The 11,570-nt window shown below is 46.4% G+C and overlaps 2 protein-coding genes across 2 annotated transcripts; one reads left to right on the top strand and one right to left on the bottom strand.

The window, feature by feature from the left end:
- LOC124519998 (beta-defensin 106A-like) lies at nucleotides 1-2,478 on the bottom strand. The gene is made up of 2 exons (XM_047090497.1): nucleotides 2,430-2,478; nucleotides 1-152 (listed from the first exon to the last, which is right to left on the bottom strand). Exons 1-2 carry the CDS (start codon nucleotides 2,476-2,478, stop codon nucleotides 1-3), a joined length of 201 nt encoding a protein of 66 aa, XP_046946453.1.
- A 5,623-nt stretch (nucleotides 2,479-8,101) lies between these two features.
- Nucleotides 8,102-11,432, top strand: LOC124521271 (beta-defensin 105-like). The gene is made up of 3 exons (XM_047092362.1): nucleotides 8,102-8,171; nucleotides 8,529-8,570; nucleotides 11,305-11,432. The coding sequence occupies exons 1-3, from the start codon at nucleotides 8,102-8,104 to the stop codon at nucleotides 11,430-11,432; spliced, it is 240 nt and encodes a 79-aa protein (XP_046948318.1).
- The last annotated feature ends 138 nt before the right edge of the window (nucleotides 11,433-11,570 follow it).

Genomic DNA, 11,570 nt, shown 5'->3' with positions numbered 1-11,570 from the left:
TTAATCATTTGTGTTCTTCCAACATGGCTGGAGGGTCAGGCAGCATTTCAGAGACTTCTGGCAGAGAGCAACAAGTTCTTCATTTTTCTGACAAGAATTCACGCACCTCCCTTGAAGCTTGGAGCATTTCTCGTCAAAAAACGCGTTCCTGGCTATGGAAGGCAAGGAGCCACTGGGATTAATTCTCCTCTCACATACATCCAGTTACCAGGTACAGTCTTGTAACTAGTTAGGAAAGATTTCTTTACAAGCTGCCATGGTCTCATCCTGCCAGTAGATGAGATGGTAGGGAGATATTTTCTCTCCAATTTTTCTGTCTTTTTGTTTTAGGGGGTTAACGACCAGGAAGAATACGTTTGTCTTGACATTTGGGGTTAGGCTGTGGGGGCTTTGGGAAGCAGAAGCTATTGTTCTTTTATCAGAATCTGTTATTGGTACGTAATGACCACCTTGTCCTTGTAAACCCCTCCAGGGCAGGCAACTCCCCAACTCGCTGTCCAAGGGTTACACCCTGAGAATTGAGCAGGTCTGAGGCTGGGGACATGGCCCACGATTGGAGTAATAAACAGGGATAAATATATAGAAAGGGAAAAGTTTACTCTTGTGGGTGGAAGGGAAAAGATTGCCTAGAAAGGCTCATCAGATTTCTTTGCCACATTTCATAAAACGTGTTCAAGGGCCAGTAGGGGCATGTGTTGGGAGTGATTCCCCAGGACTCCTCTTGTCTATTCTGTGCAGAATATAGTGGCTCTGGCCTTAGTACTTTACCAGTAGCCGTCCTAAGAGCAGCTCGCTTCAAGTTAAGGAGAGACAGACATCTTACTGGAATCAACATTTTAGATTACCGAATCCAGGTGTATTTAAGGACAGGCATCAGATGTACACAAGTTGAAATTAATGTCGACAAACAAAGGTGACTAATTCACATATATGTAAAACTAAAACCAGGCGGATTGGTATTAGCATGGGTACTAATCATTTCTAGCATCTGCATATAAGTTCATAAGTATCAAAATCCAGTGTTTCAAAGCTCAGTGAACTTTGGCCCCCACTGCAGGGGACAGTACTCTATCCCCCCTCCTAATATTGTAAGGTCATCCCAGGCTGGAGGCACTGGACCTCACTCTTCACAAGGGTCCTTGTATTATATCCAGTTAACAGTGATGGTCCAGAAAGAGAGAGCCTCTGCAAAGAGAGAGCATCTGTGTCTACAAGGATTCGGATGGATCATCACACACACCCATCTAGAGGTTAATGTAACTCTGTGTGTGTGTGTGTGTGCGTGTGTGCAAATGCATATTAATAGGTCAGTTCCATTTGCTTATATAGATAATTTTATATTGCCTTATCTTATATTGTGTTAACTAAATTATATAATAAACCTGACTGATCTGAAAAGGGGGCCTTGGTCAGTTTCCAACGTGTACATCGAGGTCAGTGGAATGAACAGCTCACCGTAGGTCCTGGATCCCGGTGCACTTGGCACAGAATCGAACCACACAGGCTCACTGCAAAACAGACCAGCAACACATACAGCTGGTGTGAGAGTTCTGAGCCTCCTAAGGAGACATCTATAGCATCTGGCACAATTTGGACTCGTTGCAGGCTCTGAAAAGCCCTTTCTCTAGCTCTCTGGAAACTGGGATGAGTCTAGTCTTGGATTTTATTTTGAGGAAGATCTGACTGGAGCCACTAGAGGTTCCTGGGAGCCAGAGGATGTGGCAGGAGTCCTGCTGTGAACTCTCAGGTCCTGGCTTCATTCCGGCTTATCTGTGTGACTTTGAGAAGCCGCCTAGCCCGTCTGAGGCTCAGTTTCTGCATCTGAAAAATATCTATAAAGCAAACCTTCCAAGCCTGAAGTGTTGGTCTGAAATCACTACATTCGAAGTAGGACAGAGTTTTCTTAAAGGTCCTGGCATTGGAGAACCGCATGCATTTTGCGGTGTGAAGTGTTCGTCACAAGTGCCCAGCTTCATGGTGTTGTGACGAAGGAGCAGCAGTTTGACACGTACGTTTGACCTGCGCCATGGCCGGCGTGAACGCGCTGTCCGAGCTCCGTCCCTTTCCTCGTCCCTTTTTGCCTTTTTCTGGCTCTCTTTCTTACCTGTCTCATCTCTATCACGACTATTTTTTACAAGATCCACAGATGCCAACCCTAGCTTTTACGTTTTTTCCCCAATTTTTTGTTTTTGTTAGCGAGCATGGAGCTGGCGACCAAGGGGCATCTTTCCTCAACCCCGTGATACCCCATCTTAGACAATCAGGGAAAGTGCAATGGATTTATAGAAGAGACATTAGGGGGGTCACCTCCCAGAGTACATGCTCCCCTGCAGGGCCACCGGGCTGACCACACCAAGGTGCTCACTGAAGCAGACTCTTTCTCTGGGCCACCACCTCTAGAACCTTCCCTACAAAGACGTTCATTTTACCTGGGGCCAGAAGGAAGAGAACAGCAAAGAGAAAGAGGAATGTCCTCATGTCTCGAAGGGTCTTGAGAGATCAGCACAGCGTCCATGATAAAAGAGCAGCAAACACCCACATTTATACATTTCTCTAGACCAGAGAACATCTTGATCAGCGAGGCATGCCAGAAATGAGGACGTTTCCATGCTTTGCCAAGCCGAGCCCACATCTCAGTGGGTGTCACTCAGTCCGCAGCTCACTGCTTTTCTGATACTGGAAAGTTCCTAAGAAGGACAATGGGGAGGAAGGGAAGACAGAGTAGAGGGTGCCTTGATGATCAGGGGCAGATATATGCACCAGTAGGAAGAAAGATCTGGAATCTGGCAGTTTGGATTTCTCATCCTGACTATGCTCCTTAATAGCTTTGGTTCACTTGTATGTAAAATCAGAGTAATTACATAATATCATGATGGAGTCAGTGGGGTCTGAATTCCAGCTCCAATATTTGTGAGCTGTGTACATTCGGCAAGTGCCTTTACTGAAACATATGTTTTATTGTTTATTTTTTAAAAAGTGCTGATACTTTAAATACTATATACATCATCTTATTTAATCTGCAAACAGCTCCCTGGATAGTTATGAGCATATGGGATATTTGATATTTGATTAAGACTACAGATACATCAAATATCCATATACTCTGACCACAGGCTGCCACTAATTTGATTATCCCTTTTTCCTAATCTGAAGTAAATCAGCTAAGTGGATGGAGAGAAAGGCCTGAATTACCCACTCTAATTCTTCCCTGTTGGGAAATACTTCTCTTTAATGTGACATTAGGAAGATGAGCCTCCCTCATCATCATTCTCCCTATTACTATTGCTACTGAAAATTGAAATATCTTAAGATATTATTAAAATAATCACAAACTCCCGAAAAGCAACCAAATGCTTGCTGTGTAACTGAAAACACGGTTTGTGAATGTGACCTGGATAAGACCATCAATTTACTTCCTCCTGCCATAGTAATGTCAATAAATGATTGAACGCACAAATAACTGTGATAAAAGGGACACGTTTTTAACAGAAGAATTGCAGATGGTCCCAGTAGACAGCTCCCTCCAGGAGGTGAGGCTTGAGTCCTCCAACTTGAATGAAGGAGATGAATTCCAAAGAATGTGGGGAGGCAAGAGCGTCCCTTTAGCGTGGACAAAGCTGGCACCCTAAATGAGTGGCCAGGGTTAACATCGGGGTGGACAGGCATGTCCCCAGCACATTCCCCTGACACGAGGGACAAGGTGAGGAGCCTCAACCCTGTATTATTCTTCTCCCAGGCCCCAAACCCCAGTCCGGTTGTGAGAAAACCTCAGACAAACTCAAAATCTGTAGGGTAGTCAGTAGGAATATGACATACCAATGATAATTTCTTGGTTTTGACAAACGCATCGTGGTCATACTATTAATAATTATTAGCATGAATGTTAACATCAGGGGCAGCTGGGGGAGGGGTATGTGAGAACTCTCCACTGTGCAGATATTCTAAATTATTCTAAATTAAGCAATTTGCTTAAAATAACTATGCGGGAATGTTCCATGTATCCTTAGCCTCAGTCACCATGAGATTTTTGTGAGGTCTGTGTATGTATGCGTACGTGTGTGTGTGTGTGTGTGTGTGTGTGTTGATTATATATTCTTATATGAAAAACCCAGTGAAGAATGATAGGTTGAGGGTCACCTGGGTGGCTCGTCGGTTAAGTGTCAGACTTCGGCTCAGGTCATGATCTCATAGTTTGTGGATTCGAGCCCCGCGTTGGGCACTGTGCTGACAGCTCAGAGCCTGGAGCCTGCTTTGGATTCTGTGTCTCCCTCTCTCTCTGCCCCTCCCTGCTCACACTCTGTCTCTCTCTTGCTCTGAAAAATAAATAAAACATTAAAAAAAAAAAGGATGATAGGCTGAATATACAATTTTTTTCTATTCCCTTCCAATACTCACTTAAAAAAATTTAGGAGAGCCTGAGTGGCTCAGTTGGTTAAGTGTCAGACTCTTGGTTTCTCCTCAGGTCATGATCTCACGGTTTGTGAGATCGAGCCCTGCATCAGGCTCTGGGCTGGCAGCACGGATCCTGCTTGGGATTCTTTGTCTTCCTCTCAGCGTATGGTGTCTCAGTCTGTTTGAGCTGCTATAACCAAACACCCCAGACTCAGTAGCTTATAAACAACATTTATCACAGTTCTGGAAGCTGCAATACAAGACCGGGCACCAGCATGGCCGGGTGCTGGTGAGGACCCTCTTCTGGGTTGCAGATGGCTAACTTCTCACTGTGTCCTCCTTTGGGGGATGGGGACAGGGAGCTCTCAGGGGCCCCTTTTATAAAGGTGTTAATCTCATTCATGAGGGCTCCATTCTCATGAGCTAATCACATCCCAAAGGCTCATCTCCAAACATCATCACCGTGAGGATTAGGTTTCAACATGAATGTTGAGGGGGACACAGACATTCAGAGCATGGCATATGTGATTTTGTGTGAGCACTCACAAATAGCCAACTAACTCTCCCAAGGGATGGGCAACGTTGTAAGAGCTAAGATGTGTCCTACTCACACACCACTGTGAGGAGGGCAGATAACTTTGAGTGGGCGAATCCAAGGATGGGGTGTGGTGAGTCCCAGGGTTTGAGGGCCGCTCAGGGAAGAGGTAGAACCATGAGAGGTGTTAATCAGGTGGTACGTGGATAGGGTTGCATGAGGGGATGGGCCTCCCAGAGAAGGTAGCATGAGGCGCCCACGCCAAAGGGCCATGGGTCTCCCAGGGGAGAGGGGTGCCAGACAGGGGCTCATGAATCTAGATGATACCTCTCACCAGTAAGGTGAGAAGTCTCGGGATCAAAGCCCTAGAAGGCTGTCAGCAATTTGGAGTCTTACAGCTCTGGGATTTGTCTTATTTATGTTAGCAGATGTTGCGGGCACTTTTGTGGGGGTGTGCAAAGCAGGTAGGCTCTAAATGGCTAAACAAATGATGATTTGTACCATATTCAAAGCAATTGCATATGGAAGGATTTGAGTTTGGAGCAGGAGGCTTTGAGCTACAGAAGTGAGCATGGTAGGGACCACTCTATAGGGGCATCTCTGGCCTCATGATGGAGCAAGGAGGCCGTGCAATCCCCATGACAAGGACTAGCCCTTTAATTTGAAAGTTTCTAGAGTCATCTTCTTTTCCTAAGACTAGAAGTTCACTCCAGGTCAAGATCAGCTACATAACGTGCAAGGGCCCATGTTCAAGAAGTAGGAAAAAGGCGCCATTAAAGGTATCTAGTTCTCTCGATCTGTCATAGTAATGCTTCTTTGCTATTTAATGTCACAATCTCCCAAGCACAAAGATACTTGAAGGACACTTGCAGATGTTCACACTGCCTGGGGATCCCCACACTGCCACTGCGCATACGTGTGTGGTCCACCATCAGCCACTGCTGGACCAGCGTGTCTTGCTCCAGAGAGAGTCAAGCCAGGTGTTTCCCCCATGAGCCTGCCACTGCCATCCATGGTGGCCAGGCAACTCTCAAGGATATGTCAATATCTGCTATAAGCAATCCGTATTGAATTGGGGGCTGGAGAGAGGTCTGCTCCTGCCAGGTTGCCCACCTACACCACGGCACGGTCATGGCATGGGGGGTTTGATGGCGTGCTGTGCCCTAAGACACTGCCATCCCATCTCTAGATACATCTCCACTCAGTACGAGCTGGGGGTCGGTGGTGGCAGTGTTTCTGGGAGGGATAGGAAAGGAGGAGGTTGGGTGGGGCCCCCAGGGCCGGGGACCAGGAACCCCCAAGAAGGTGAGGAGGGGAAGGAAGGCAGATCATATGGGGACTGAGGCTCTAAGGTCCCAGACTTGCTCCTATTCTGACCAGATTTGATTTACAGAGCACATATTCAAAGATAAAATTATTAAGAATTGCAATACAGTGAGTGCTGAGCATTAAACCCCAAGGTAAGAACAGGGGTGTGCAGCTGCCCTCCTCACACTTGGCCTGGCTCCAGGTTATTAAAAATGCTTGAAAGCTGAAGGCTGAGGCTGTTAGGCTCAGCTCTCATCCCCTAGTACCTACATATTGCCTTATGTTCATGAAGCTGCCTTGTTTGAAGGCCACAGAAACAAACGTGCAGATATCAGCATGGCTGCACTTTCCAGGCCAGAAAAAGTTCACTGTGAGTTGGTGTAGTTGAAAAAGAATTTACATAAAAGTTGGACACGGGGCGCCTGGGTGGCGCAGTCGGTTAAGCGTCCGACTTCAGCCAGGTCACGATCTCGTGGTCCGTGAGTTCGAGCCCCGCGTCGGGCTCTGGGCTGATGGCTCAGAGCCTGGAGCCTGTTTCCGATTCTGTGTCTCCCTCTCTCTCTGCCCCTCCCCCGTTCATGCTCTGTCTCTCTCTGTCCCAAAAATAAATAAACATTGAAAAAAAAAATTTTAATAAAAAAAAAAGTTGGACACAAAGCAGGATAGACAGACATGTGAATGTAAGGCTGGTAATAATAGCCAGACACTCTGATAGCCACTTAATACTCATTTCAGTGAGTCCTTTTAAATATCCTATGAAGTATGTACCTTTATCCCATCCCCATTGTAAGATGAAGAGACAAGTTCAACAAAGTAAGCCACCTGCCCGAGGTCATACACCTGCTAACCTGCTCTGTCTGACCTCAGCCTGCCTTGTTCAGTTATCCTATTTTGCATTCCCGAGATAAAGAACAGAGCCTTGCAGAAGCATGGACAACAGGATTGGACTTATTTGGGGGTGCAGGTATATAAGTAGTAATTTTGATACCTGTGTTCGTGATGAATTAAAAGGATGTGGAAATTCTGCCTTTGGGCTGCTAGGTGACATTGTCACAGGCTCAGGGGTTCAGAGCTAAGTTGGTAAAATGACTACCACCCTCCCCCCATTTTCTCCCAGACCACCATAAAATTGAGATTAACCACCCCCCTTTCTTGTGTGAAGGTAGTACAAATGAAAACCAGGGCAGTAACAGTGCACATTGCTTGGGCTTTTCTTACAGGGCACCAGGCTTCTTTCCAAGCACTTCCCTATGTTCCAAGCACATCTATATCCTCATCCCTACAGCTTGACAACAACCCTAAGAGACTGGCAGAGGAGCTGTGGGCTTCAAAGAACCAAGTGGATAGGCACAGCCATCCCCATCCCCCCAGCAAGCTTCAGCACAAAGCAAGCAGCAATTAGCATGAACACAAACAGTTCTTGGGTTGGTGCTCAGAAGTTAGGTGGGCAACCTGAGAAGATCCAGCCTCAAGGTGATGGAACGCAGCTCAGGAATGGACCAGTTCTGGGCATGTTGCGTCTGTCAATCACTATGGCTGCTCCTTAGTCAATGGAAGAGACAATGGAGCTGGGAGAGAGAAGGGGCTAGCAGGCTCCTATGTCCTGCATCAGTAGGATCAGTGCGTGGCTCCTGGTTTTCCAGCTCCTGGCCTCGTGTTCCTTCCACTGCCCCAGCCAGAATTCCCAGAATACAGGTCCTCCCATCATGTCAGTCCTTGATCCTAGTAAATGGAGCATGTCAGTGTGCTTTCTTTATTGATTCACTTCATTGACCAAGTGTATTCCCCATTACTTTCAAATATAAGTGAGCCTCCTGTCCTCTTGCAGAGGTCCCAGACCTCTGCTCTGAAGGGTCTTCCCCAGAAATGACCCTGACCGGGAAGATGTCTTATGTTGTCTTTGCCTTTTTCTTCATTTTCGCCCAGTTTCCATCAGGTAATTGCAAATGGATGGGATTGTGATGGGGGCAGCTCTTAAAGCCTGATGGTTCTTCCGTGGGCCACCGTAAAATCGAGATTAACAGTCAGCTCCCCACTGAGGTCCTCACGGGAATTTCTTGAATCTACGGTGGCATTTTCTCAGCAAACTACAATTCCCTCTCCCACCTACCCCCAACCGTTTTATTAAACTTCTTACTGGTTACCCAGAGTGCTAGCCTTCAGAAATAGAATAAAGATACAGCCTCTGTGATCTGCCCTTTGACAGCAGATGTGTGGAGCCAGGAATGTTGTTTTGTACAGCGTTATTTCCTGCACTGACGTTAAAATCCAAAATGTGCTATTTTGAATTTAGGGTGCCAGGCAGGACTCGAGTATTCCAAGCCACTTCCAGGAGGTAAGTTGAATCCCCTGTGTATAATTTCTACTTTTAAGACCTCTGACCTGTCAGCTCCCTCTGACTTCTGGAGGCAAGGTGTGATAGAAATAATCAGAAGAATAGAGTTGCCTGAAACCCCAGATTTCTGCCTCTTGTAGCCAGCATCATATCTGGGTTTGTTATCTCGCAGGGAAATCTCTTAGTTACTGAATTGGAGTTTTGGCTACAGAGATTTGGACCTGGTAATGACCTATTGTCATTAGCTTGTGGTGCTAATGAAAGCAAGGTTACAGGATCAGGCTTGTACCGGCCAAGAAGCACTGCTCTGAGAACATGCTCGCCCACATCTTACAGGCTCTGCCCCTAAACCCAGTAAGAGGTGTCCCAGCCTATGCTACTGGTCTCAGAAGGATCAAATAAAGGAGTGGTGAAATCTCACCGCCAATACAGAAGAGCTGTGCCCATTGAAGCACCCCCTGATCTCTTCGTATACTTATCTTCTGCAGGAAGAATGCGTATTATAAACAGAACCGAAAGAAACATCTCCGGAGAATTGCAAACAGAATTTAAAAGTGTTTAGACAGCATTTTGGAGTGAGAAACAATTAAGGTTCTACTCATCACTGAGCAGTTCCCGCGCACCAGGCAGTCTATTAACTTTACGTGGATTATGTCATTTAACTGTCAAAACGTCCCTAGGATGTGGGTGCTGTTGTAACTGCTGTCTTATACAAGACGATGAAGCTGGGACATGGGTGAGACGTTAAATAATTGTCCCCGGGTGACAGAATGACAAGTGGTAAGCTAGGCTTCCAACTCAGGATGCCAGAGTCACAAAGTCTGAATTCTGTGATTCCCAACCGGGTAGGAAAGCACCCAGCAATAGCCTTGAGCAGAGGTGGCATACAAAATCCTCAACAGATGGCAAGGCACTGAATGGTCAGACCACACCCTGCCTGAAAAGAGCAGATGCTGTCATAAATAATCACTCCGCCCATTGCTTGTAAGCCCTGCATATAAACACAGCCAGAGCGGGTTAGCAGGAGAATGGGTGTTCTAATTTGGCAGCAAATGGGCATCTAGAGACTCTCCCTGGCATTCCGAAGCGTAGGTCAGATTAGAAACACAACATAAGTCCATACCCTACCTGGTTCCAGGGCTGAAAACACTGATTCCTCCCTGCCTCGGTAATGCAAGGCTCAGGAGGTAAGACGGGCTGGGGCATCATCTGAGTGAAGACGGGTGGAACTCACATAAGCTGGGAAAACAAGGTGGATGGCTGCTCACCCAGAAGTTCCCAGGTAAGGAAGAAGATTGGAACTCAGAAAGAGAAAATGATAAAATCAGCGGCTAGACATGAACAAGGAGTTGAATTGTTGTGTGGCGAGGAAGCAGGGCACTGGTTTTTCAGTGTTCTCAGGAAGCCTTCAGTAGAATGTTAGCTTGTGTCTACCCTTGCCCCCAATCAAAGCGGGTTGGAATAAAAGTCAAGGGGGGGCTTTGTTTCAGAGCCAGTAGGAATTCTTATGACAAGTTGTGATGAGTGCACTACATCTGGCAGAAGAGACATGTGATGCGGACTTGGGCTTTACTAGAGCGAAGCCTGAGGAACAGATCTGATTCTAACGGTGGACTTCATAGAACCAACTGGATAGTCACGGCCATCCCCATGCCCCCTGGGCAAGCTTCAGCACAAAGCAAGCAGCAATTAGCATGAGCACAAACAGCTCTTGGGTTGGTGTTCAGAAGTTAGGTGGGCAACCTGAGGAGATCCAGCATCAAGGTGATGTAATGCAGTCCAGGAATGGACCAACTCTGGGCATGTCACTGAGCCATGATGTGAGAGGGAAGGAGAGGGAGGAAACGTCTTCTTTGATGAGACAGGGAATGTAAAATCCTAAATAGCCACTGAGGATGGGAAAATAAGCTGTCAAGGAGCCCAGTGAGTGGTTGTCATAGTGAGACCAACCTGTAAGATTCCATGTAGCTCTGGGTTACTGACAAGAAGGTAGTTAATAGGAAAGAAAATAAGGGGTTGCAACATAAAGGTTGCCGCTGGAGAACCAGACCAGCAAATAAAGGACTCTTGGCTGGCGAAGGCACTACCTCCCCGGTCCATGAAAGTTATCCTGAAAAATTTTTTTGTGATCATGTAAAAAAGCTTTTGCTTAAAGTAACAACAGCAAAAAACAGCTAATTGACTAAATAGTGTTTGGCAAAATGTTCTCACATGAATTACTCCATTTGACCACTAAAAGAATTTACAGTGTAGACAAGTGTTTCTAGAATGTTCATTTGACAAATGAGAAAGTTGAGATCAGGCAGTTTGCAGAGGACACACACCATTTCCAGACCCCCCAGAAAAACCGCTCCGAACTTCACCTCTACCTTCAAGGATCTTTTCAAACCACAAGATAGCCCTCTAATCTTTATCCTGTAACCTTTACAGAAGTATCAGGTATGTATTTTTATGCTTCTGTAATATACATGACACTTGGCCCCACTGTGCTTACTTGTGACACAGGCCAGGTTATAAACACATGAAGTACAAAGAATGTGCCGACCTCTTGCTTCAAAATTAAGTCTCCCCATCTCCATCCTGAGAAAAGCAGAGCTCTTTGAAAAATCAGGGCTGGCTCTTAAAAACACTCTTTATGACCATATAAACCCTCCTTTATTTGGGTGGCCTTTGATGTTCTCCCCACGTCCAGGGAGTCCCTGGACAGGTGTGTCAGCAGATCTTTCTGGTGTAGGTGACTTTGCTGCTTGTGAGCCGTGCAGGCTCGGCCGGGGCAAGTGCAGGAAGATGTGTGCTGAGGATGAGAAGCCTGTTGGACATTGCAAGCTGAACTTTTTCTGTTGCCGACGGAAGGTCAGCTGAACCCAACCGGCCCTCCTCCAGTCTTGGAAGCAGGCCTGGACTTTCAAAGGAGGGCAAGAGAAATTGGGTGGCTTTACCCAAGAAACACCATAAGTGAGTCTCAGAATCATTCCGGTTTCTCTCTCCCCTTGTTTTGTT

Source organism: Lynx rufus, unplaced genomic scaffold, assembly GCF_022079265.1.
Source record: "Lynx rufus isolate CCGP_SWC_20201006 ecotype Redwood Valley unplaced genomic scaffold, mLynRuf1.p SCAF_3, whole genome shotgun sequence".
NCBI lineage: Eukaryota > Metazoa > Chordata > Mammalia > Carnivora > Felidae > Lynx > Lynx rufus.
This window is presented reverse-complemented; position numbering and strand designations above follow the sequence as displayed.

Coding starts and splice junctions, on each gene's coding strand:
- LOC124521271 (XM_047092362.1), top strand. CDS start 8,102: ATGACCCTGACCGGGAAGATGTCTTATGTTGTCTTTGCCTTTTTCTTC. Junction 8,172..8,528: donor TTTCGCCCAGTTTCCATCAG/GTAATTGCAAAT, acceptor TTTTGAATTTAG/GGTGCCAGGCAGGACTCGAG. Junction 8,571..11,304: donor TTCCAAGCCACTTCCAGGAG/GTAAGTTGAATC, acceptor TTTCTGGTGTAG/GTGACTTTGCTGCTTGTGAG.
- LOC124519998 (XM_047090497.1), bottom strand. CDS start 2,478: ATGAGGACATTCCTCTTTCTCTTTGCTGTTCTCTTCCTTCTGGCCCCA. Junction 153..2,429: donor TCTCTTCCTTCTGGCCCCAG/GTAAAATGAACG, acceptor TGCCTTCCATAG/CCAGGAACGCGTTTTTTGAC.